Source organism: Quercus lobata, chromosome 8 (genome assembly GCF_001633185.2).
Source record: "Quercus lobata isolate SW786 chromosome 8, ValleyOak3.0 Primary Assembly, whole genome shotgun sequence".
NCBI lineage: Eukaryota > Viridiplantae > Streptophyta > Magnoliopsida > Fagales > Fagaceae > Quercus > Quercus lobata.
This window is the reverse complement of record NC_044911.1, coordinates 65361650-65371736: the sequence shown is the minus strand read 5'-3', so window position 1 is coordinate 65371736 and position 10087 is coordinate 65361650. Positions and strand designations below refer to the sequence as shown.

Below are 10087 nucleotides of genomic sequence, written 5' to 3'. Positions count from 1 at the left end.
TCCAAAATTTAGATAAAATGATACATTGCTATTCTATTGACATGCTCTAATGAATGGTATTTATTTTTCATTCCAAATTCACTTTCTTATCATCAACTTGCTCCCTCTCTCCATCTTGTTTAAAATAGGGAGCCATCACCTCACCTCCATGGTAAATTCATGAGACGTGAATTGCGTTCTGCCAGTGCCCTATCCCACCAACCCACCAATCCCACATTGGAAAATGAGTGTGAGTAAAAGAGGTTTAAAGCATATGTTGTGTATCCAAGAGTTAGGCATTTTTAGATATACACCACTGTAAGTTTATTTAAAAAACCTTCTCCTCTCTCCCTCTGTGTGTGTGTTAAAAATACTTAGTATTCTAAAAAAAAAAAAAAAAGATTATCATTGGTTGATAATTAAAATTAATTCTAATAATAAATAACAAACATTTATTATTGAACAGTTTTTTTTTTTCTTAATGATAAAAGAATAAGGATTTATTAATTCTAATTTTTTATGAACACCTTTTACTAGGGCAGTTCAACAGGGATACAAGTGTTTTTTTAATCAATTTTTTTAAAATAAGGGTATTTAGATCTTTTCAAGTATTTGACTATTCAACCTAAGTGTATACAGTCCCTTTGTCCCATATACACCATATTATTACAGGGAGAAATTTCTCGAGGGTAGCCTTAAGATGCTGTCAAGAGATTTCAAATCCAATATTTTATAAATACCATGAAGTTTTAGGAATCACTAAGCTAACCCCTTTTGAATCCCATACTTGTGCATCACTCCAAACTAATAGTGATTCTTACCACTAAATGTTGACTTCATATGTTCAATTTAAGAGTACCTTAGAGCATTCCCATCCATGAATGCAAAAAATATACATTTCGCCTCCTCAAAACACTATTTAACTCCCTAATTTATTTATTTATTATTATTTATTTATTTTTTATTTATTTATTTATTTATTTTTACATTCCCACTTGAGAATACACCCCACATCCCAACCTTTATTTTACAATTCATCATGTTAGACAAATTATGGCCAAAGTGGCCCAAACCAATTATAGGCTCATGTAATTTTGAATCATAAGCATATTAACCTTAGGTTAGTCTAGGGTTAGTAAAATATTCTCTAGTATATAAACTTTATATTGGGTAAATTGTAACACAATTATTAATATAATATGTAAACGTCAAGGGCTTTCTCATAGTGGATGTAGGTCGAACCATGTAAACCTTTATATGTGCTCTCTCTTTCATGCTTCTGTTCATCATTCAATCATCACACACAATCACACAATAACTTTCACATACCCCATTAAAATAATCTATTAAACCCACATTACCAAAACCCACGGCCAAAATCCGGCCACAACAACCACCAAATTCAACGGCCAAAACTAGCCACTCAACCACCACTAATATCACAAAACTCAATCGTCCTAGTACGATACATAATTGCCACCAACAACAACGAGGCCCACAACCAACACATCGATTTGTGACCATTGCAACCCACAACCAACACGCTACAACCTGAGAGAGAGAGAGAGAGAGAGAGAGAGAGAGAGAGAGAGAGAGAGAGAGAGAGAGAGAGAGAGAGAGAGAGAGAGAGAGAGAGAGAGAGAGAGAGAGAGAGAGAGAGATAAAAGAGAAACATATATATATATATATATATATATGTTGCTATTTTGATTGTGTAAAAGGCCACACTGGATGTGGGGAGTTTTTTTTAATGCAATTTTAGTGAAAAGTATCATCTATTTTGTATTTTGATGAGATATGAAAAATCAAATGAGAATGCTCTAATGTGACTTAAATTTTATTAATGATTCAAATTGAAAGTGGATAGAAGTAATTGTTTATGACAATCAGATACAATAAAGAGTTTAATTATATATATTTTTTTTCAATATAAGATAGAAATTCTACTCTAACTTAATTTAAGTGTATATGTGTGTGAAGTTCCCTCTTAGAGACTTGAACCTCGATTTTTGCCCCCCACACCCCACAAGCACTTATATTTGTGGAGTGACTATTGCACCAAGGGTGTGCGTTGGTAATTAGAAATTTTAAAAGCAAGGAGATCTTTTTTTATTTTTTATTTATTTATTTTTTTTTATAGAAACAAAACAATTAGGGGAGAGAAGAAGGGGTTATAGCTTCTACCGCTATCTTGTTATAATTGCATTAAAACATAAAGGGTGTACATTTTGTGCTACCTCCATTAGCAAAAGCAACCCTTTTCGCTAGTGGACTCACCTACATGGCAAAAAAGAAAAAATAAAGACACTTTAGAAGCTAGCGTGTCACTTGATGACCATGTAAGCGAGTCCACTAACGGAGGGGTTGTTTTTACAAACGGAGTCAAATTTTAGGGTGTAAAATCCAAATAGTCTCAAACTTTAGGAGTGTACTTTGTAATTTACACTTTATGGGAAAAATGATAAATTTAAGTTATCTAATCTTTTATGTGTTAATGTTACATCATTCTTTTTTTTTTTTTTTTTTTTTTTTTTCTTTTAAGGAATATTTCAACAAATCAACATGAAATTTAAGTTATACCTGGGTTAATTTTTTGCAACATTACATAGCTCAATAAATTTTTTTTTTTTTTTTGAAAAATTCAATATAGAATTACATTCTCTCCTTATACTTTTCATGCATGCAAAATTTTAATACTATCAAATATCAATATTTATCTCATGTGTAATTTCAAGTTTTTTGTACTTTAAATGAGTGTTTGGATCCAGATGAAATGCACGTTTTGCATTTTGTGTTTTTCCTTTTTTTTTTTTTTTTTTTTTTTTTTTTCCCTACACACGTTCCTGCTTTAGGGGACAAGAGTACTGTCTATGCACTGTTTAGTACTGTTCATGCACTGTTTAGCACTGTTCACGGGTTAAAAATATTAAAAATGGGTCTCACGGCACTATTCACACATTTAAAAATTATTTTGCTGCAGTGTTTTCAGTTTTTAGTTTTCAGTTTCAGCAAAAATAAGTTGTATCCAAACGGACCCTAAATGGTAAGTTGCAAAGTATATCCCTAATTTGTTTGGGAGTTTATAAGGAAATAAAATGGAATAATCATAAGAGAATGGAATGGAATGGAATGTATTTAAGTAAGGGAAATGAATGGAAAATAATGTAATAGAATGAAATTAAGTAACCTTGATTGGATGTTTTAAAATAAAAGAATGGAAATGAATGAAAATGAATGGAATGTAAGTAATCTTATTTAGGAGTAACATGGAGGAAATGGAATGGAATCATTTTATGAAAATATTACTATTAGACCTTTATTTTAAAATAAATGGTTGACTATATAGGGGTATTTTAGGAGTTTTAGTAAAAAATTTATTAAATTTAATTCTATTCCCTCCCATTCCTCCTAATTTTAAGGGGAATGAAAATTTTAGATTTTAAGGGAATAGAAAGGAAAGAGTGTTCTCTCTTACCTATTCCATTCCCTTCCACTTAAACTCCCAAATGAGGGAATAAACTTTCCATTCTCTCTATTACAACTCTCAAACAAGAGAATGGATTAATATTCTAAAATTATTCTTCTCATTCCATTTCATTCCCTCCTCCCAAATGAGGCCTAAAGTTTGAGTTTGCTTGGATTTTACATCTTAAAGTTTACCTCTACTAGCAAAAGTACCCTGCGTACATGGCAAAAAAATTATACATCAGACACCAGCATGTCGCTTAACGGCCATCATGTAGGCGAGTCCACTAATGGAGATGTTACTTTTGCTAACATATGTAAACTTGAGTGTATAAAATTCAAACAATTCCAAACTTTAGGAGAATACTTTGTAATTTATCCTAAAAATTGTATTAAGCATTCTGTCACAAATATTATATATATATATATATATATATATATATTTTATTTTTTTTATGAGCACAAAAATTATATTAAACCATAGAGGGTGTGGGTGCAGTTTTTTTTTTTTTTTTTTTTTTTTGATGTGTGGGTGCTGTTTATCTTATTACAAATTATATACAGGAAAATTGAAGATGCCCCACCATCACCAACATATAGGGTTTTTTTTTTTTTTTGAGAAACAACCAACATATAGGTTAATTGCATGTTCGGTAGAAACTATGACGTCATTTGTAATGTCCTCTTTAGAATATAAATATGTGGAATCTAAAGTGTAATTCGAGATTAATTTGCACCGTCTAAATTAATGTCAACATTAACAAATCAAATGGTACATTCGGCAGTGGGATGCATTGATATGTCAATATTAAAAGATTGATGCATATTCATATTAATTTACAATGTTGAATATATGTTCACTGACTCACTCCATCCTTTTTTTTCCCCCTTAGTAAATAATTTTAACGCCATCCTACCTCTACTAATTTGTTAATTTTGACTCTAATTACTAATTGGGGTATTTGGTGAGATGCACATTACACATTTATTTATTTATTTTTTTTGTTGGTTGAGAAACATTACACACTCAACTTTTTTTTTTCTAGAAACAAACACACACATAAGAGAGAGAGGAAAATGGTTCTAATACAAAGGCACATTACAATTCCACTCAGAAGCCATGGTCATTTAACTTGAATTATGATGTTTAATTCAAAATTTAATTGTTTGAAATGAACATTATAAATGACTCCATAAAATATAGTGGGCAGTTTATAATTAACCTAAAAAACTGATATTCTTAATTATATATATTTCTATCCATCACCTGGGGTTTTTTTCTCTCTCTTTCCCAAATAGTTCGTATGTCATCACCTGGGGCCTCTCTTACCAATATATATATATGCACATATAGTTGCAAGTGGCATCCACACAATAATAATAAGTCGAAGAGAGAGGAGTGTGATCGAATGGAAAGAATGGAGGAGATGATGAAGGTCGTTCCCCTTGTTTTGAGGACCATTTTTTGGGTAGCTCTTATGGGATTGTCTGGCTTGTTATTTCATCTTTTCAACCGTGTGTGGCTTGAGTCTAAAAAGATCAGGAAGAAGCTACAAATGCAAGGTATCAAAGGGCCTCCACCTTCTTTCTTACATGGGAATCTTACTGAGATGCACAAGATCCAATTCCAGGCCACCAAAGGAGCCTCAAATCATGCTGATCAGATTCTAGCCCACGACTACACTTCTACCCTCTTCCCATATTTTGAACATTGGAGAAAAGAATACGGTATGAATAAATATGTACTTCTTTCTTTTCCACTTTCTAATTTTCTTTCCGTCGGTCCACCTCTGTAATAAATTATATATAATACCATTCATGATTCATGGCATGATATATTATTGATATACTAGCTTAAGACATATCGAAAGCTCACTTGATTTGTGTTCTTTACACTGTCGTTTAAAGTTTAAATCCATATATGATACTAATCAGTTTGTTAATTGGTTTCACTATAATTTTACCTGTATATGTATATATCTCAGCTCAGCACAGGTAATTAAAGGTAATTGATTAGTAAATTAAGCATTCCCTGTAAAAGGGCAAATGCCATTCTTCGCTTTTATTTCCTTTTCATTTTTGATAGTCCTTGTGAAATTGAAATGCTAAAGAGGATACAGTTCCAAGTCAAAAGTCAAAACCCAACAAAAACAATTAACGTGTTCCAGTTCCAGCCAGTTGAAGTGTAGTTTGGTGCTTTTATTTTATTTATTTTTTCTAAGATCTTGACAGAAGAATAAAATTAACTGTTTTTGTTGTATCTGGAACTAGTTTGGTGCTGATTCCAACTTTTATAAATTTGTTGAAGTTCAGTTTTGTTTACCATCTATCAGAATCAGATTTTGAGGGGGAAGTTCACTCTGGCTGGCCTGGCCCTCCCCAGCTCACTTCTAACTTCTAGCCTCTAGGCACCGACCCCCGACGAAACGGGCCATTATCATTCGAAATACAAAATTTATTTTTTTATTTTAGATTTAGAATGCAGATGCCATCGACTTGTCGAGTTCGACAATTACCATTAGCAAAAGCAACGATTTTGGGTACATCCTCATCCTCACCCCCAGTGATTTCAAATATTATATTAATTAAAGTCGGCAATTTGCACCGGAATTCTCTTATAGTAATTTTTTTAATAGACTAAGACAATGACTAATATTTTTAATCTATATTTTTCAACTATAATATTGTGTAACACAATAAATGTAGTAGTTTATTATTATTATTTTTTTTATAACAACTTAGTAGTTTATTGAAAGATCAATACTTGTTTTCCTTTTTAGGTCAAAGATCAATAATCATTATATAATATATATCAGAATAAATATCATAATAAAATAGTAGCAATTAAAATCCTTGAATATGATCTTAAAATTTTTTTTAGATGATTATAATATGTTGCTAACCCAAAACTCGAATTCTTTCTTCCTTGAACTACTAAATATTTTGTGCATGAAGGGTTTGAATTATAAGTCATATAATTAAAAACCCAAACGAAATATGCTGTATTTTTTTTTAATATTATAATTTTTATAGAAAGTGGGCCTGGTATGGAGCTGGCAATGATTGGGCTGAAGTCCAAAACTAGAAGAATTGGTTGTGGTCTGTTAAATTTTGGATTCTTGATTTATTGCCACTCGCTTCAATTGGTGGCCTTTGCCTATCATCAAATTTAATTTGTTATATATTTACGGTGCATGCAGGTCTGATATATACTTATTCGACGGGTATGAGGCAACACTTGTATGTAAACCAGCCGGAGCTAGTGAAGGAAATGAACCAGTGTATCACTTTGGCCTTAGGTAAGCCTTATTATGTGACAAAGCGACTTGCACCCATGCTCGGCAATGGCATTTTGAGGTCCAACGGCCTTATTTGGGCACAACAAAGGAAAATTGTTGCACCAGAGTTCTTCATGGACAAAGTTAAGGTAGTGGAACAAGATCTCTCAATTTATGTGGGGTTTCTCCATACTTTAAATTTAAATTAATCTAATAGGATCTAGTCGGGATCGTTAATTGATATTTACTGGCCGTAGGGAATGGTGGGGCTAAATAACGCTTGAGAGAGTTGAGTCAGCACAAAATATAATTTTCCCGTATGTACATTTATGATGTATAATGATAAATCATTGCCAGTTCTAAAAGGTTGATCGATCATTTTACCATTATTCTAACACTCTCTTTACTTTTAATGAGACCAAATTTCTCTTTTAACAAGCGCGATCCATTTCATGAAAATTTTAATTTGTAATAAAAGATGTACAACTGTTCGAATTCCCAGTACCACCATCATAACTTTTAGGACAAGTGATAACATTAAATATTGGCAGGGTATGGTGGGGCTAATGCTTGAATCGGCACAACCATTGTTAAGAAAATGGGAAGACTACATCGAAGATCAAGGTGGTGTGACAGCAGACATTCAAGTGGATGAGGATTTAAAGAGTGTATCAGCAGATGTGATCTCAAGGGCTTGTTTTGGGAGCTCTTATTTCAAAGGCAAAGAAATTTTCTTAAAGCTTAGAAGCCTTCAGAAAGCTATTTCCCAGCAAGGCTTTCTTTTGGGGGTCACGAGTTTCGGGTATGTTATAAATATGAATATACATATGGTCCTCTTATTAATAATTCATTAAAAATATGTTATTCACAAATCTTTTGTACATGCTTATCATCCGTACGTACAGTTGATTTTGAGTTAAGAGTTAACAAAATATGACAATTGAATATATGTGTTGTAACGATGCAATTATAAGACTTGTAGTTTTAGGCTCCTTTCCCATCTATGGATGCAGATTCATAATATTAAGGAAAAAAAAAAACCTGTAATTCAATGGATCTTGGCAAGACACTTGACGATTAATGAAGTGGCAGGTTTCTTCAAACGGGGAAGCAAAAGGAGATTAGCAATTTGGAGAGAGAGATCGAGTCATTGATCTGGAAGGTGGTGAAAGAACGAGAACAAGAATGCTTAGAGACATGTTCTTCTGAAAAGGATCTATTGCAGTTGATAATGGAGGCAGCCATGACTGATCAAAGTCTGGGCAAGGATTCAGCCAAGTCCAAGAGCTTCATAGTTGATAATTGCAAGAACATATACTTTGCCGGGCACGAATCCACTGCTGTTGCGGCCTCCTGGTGTTTGCTACTACTGGCTATACATCCAGAGTGGCAAGATCGTATAAGGAAGGAGGTCGCTCAAGTTTGCCCAAATGGCCTGCCAGATGTAAATTCAGTCATGAACTTGAAGACGGTATATATATATATATATATATACACACATTAGTTTACAGTTTAATAAGTAATAATAATCTCTCTATCTAGCTTATATAAGTATATCTATAATAAGGAAAATTTAATTTCAACGTACGTACGTACTGTACAGGTGACTATTGTGATTCAAGAAGTGTTGCGTTTATACCCACCAGCAGCCTTCGTGTCAAGAGAGGCCCTTGAAGAGACCCAAGTTGGAAACATTGTCATCCCCAAGGGTGTATGCTTGTGGACTCTCATTCCAACACTGCACAGGGATCCCAATATTTGGGGACCAGACGTCAACGATTTCAGACCAGACAGATTCACCGACGGTGTCTCCAAGGCTTGCAAATTTCCCCAAGCCTATATCCCCTTTGGACTGGGTCCTCGCTTGTGCTTGGGGAAAAACTTTGCTATGGTTCAATTGAAGGTTCTCCTCTCTCTCATTGTCTCCAACTTTGCTTTCTCCCTATCTCCCACGTACCAACATTCTCCTGCTTATAAAATGATTGTAGAGCCCGGAAACGGTGTTCATATCCTCATCAAAAGGATATAACTTCCGCCAATGAATAACACTTATATATAGGCCTCGCCTTTCTCTTCTTTTCCTCCTTCAATTTTAACAACTTTCCTTTCTAATAGTACTAGCTAGGCAAAGTGAAACTCTTGCTGTTTCTACTTTCTAGTGCACGCAATGGATCGATGTATTTGTACATATTCCCAATCTGTACTTCTTTCATCTATTTAGTATTTACTTTTTCTCATATTCTTCGGGTTTGGGAGTCTCGTCTTACACAAAGACAGTGCTAATCCTTCTTCTAATGCTTGTATGTATAAATGATTAACTTATAAATAAATAAAAATATAAAATATATATAAAAAAAAAAAAAAAGAGGAAAAATTGCGATACTAGAGACACAGTGATTCATTAAGAGATGAAAAAAAAAAAAAAAAAATCTTAGTAATTACGGAGAGAGAGATGGATAGATGAAGTCATTAGCTCAATTTGCAAAACATGTTGAGTATTATGTAGCCCTTTTGAGCCATTATTTTGAAAACAAATTGACAATTAAACAATTAAGATGTTCTCTTTTATTTTTATTTATTTTTTGATAAGCTGCAATGACATTAAACAACAAAGAGAACACAGGGAGGGTAATTTGCCTTACACTGGTGTGAGATTACCATTATTAAAAAAAAAAAAAAAAAAGACTAATGGGAGAGTAGTGCAAATTTAGTAGCCTTATGAGTTGCCGCATTACATAACCTCCAATCCAACAAGATATATGCTCTCTTTTATAAGTTATCTTCAGTTAGGGGTGGCAAAATCTGACATGACCTACGAACCCGACACGACTAACCTGTTTATAAACAGGTCATGGGTTGAGGCAAAACGGATTTGGGTCATATTCGAGTTGACATAGCTAACCAGTTTAATAAACGGGTTGGGTTCATGTTCAACATATGAACCCATCTGACCTGTTTAGCTTATTAAGTTATTAGTTTTTTTATTTTTTATTTTTTTTATATTATTGCTTAATTTATGGTTGTTTTTATATGTTTATTACTATATTTATATAGGTTAGGTATGACCTATTAAACAAATAGTTTATTAAACGAGTTATTTGTATTGACTTTTATATGACTTGTCAATTAAACGAGTTAAACGTGTCGAGTCGGGTCGACTTGTTTAATAAATAGGTTGTGTTCAGGTTGAGGATTCCTAACACGTTTACTAAACAGGTCGGGTTTGAGTCAAACCATTTAGTCGAATACTCATGGCTTGACACAACACGAACCCGACCTGCGAACATGAATTGCCAACCCTACCTTCAGTTATGAGTTAACACTGAAAAATCATATCGATCACCATACTCAACTCTTAGAAATGT

General features: G+C 33.2%; 1 protein-coding gene across 5 annotated transcripts; it reads left to right on the top strand.

Moving 5' to 3' along the window:
• The first annotated feature begins 4757 nt into the window (after window positions 1–4757).
• On the top strand, window positions 4758–8959 carry LOC115955018 (cytochrome P450 714A1-like). Of its 5 annotated transcripts, none has more exons than XM_031073043.1 (6): window positions 4758–5172; window positions 6478–6543; window positions 6645–6871; window positions 7274–7524; window positions 7809–8166; window positions 8326–8959. In XM_031073043.1, the coding sequence occupies exons 1-6, from the start codon at window positions 4854–4856 to the stop codon at window positions 8749–8751; spliced, it is 1647 nt and encodes a 548-aa protein (XP_030928903.1). In that variant the 5' UTR covers window positions 4758–4853; the 3' UTR covers window positions 8752–8959. The 5 variants fall into 5 exon arrangements, with proteins under 5 accessions (XP_030928903.1, XP_030928901.1, XP_030928902.1 ...); XM_031073041.1 differs by having other exon boundaries at window positions 4760–5172; window positions 7809–8193; XM_031073042.1 differs by having other exon boundaries at window positions 4762–5172; window positions 7815–8193.
• The last annotated feature ends 1128 nt before the right edge of the window (window positions 8960–10087 follow it).

Coding starts and splice junctions, on each gene's coding strand:
- LOC115955018 (XM_031073041.1), top strand. CDS start 4,854: ATGGAAAGAATGGAGGAGATGATGAAGGTCGTTCCCCTTGTTTTGAGG. Junction 6,544..6,644: donor AACTAGAAGAATTGGTTGTG/GTCTGTTAAATT, acceptor CGGTGCATGCAG/GTCTGATATATACTTATTCG. Junction 6,872..7,273: donor TCTTCATGGACAAAGTTAAG/GTAGTGGAACAA, acceptor AAATATTGGCAG/GGTATGGTGGGGCTAATGCT.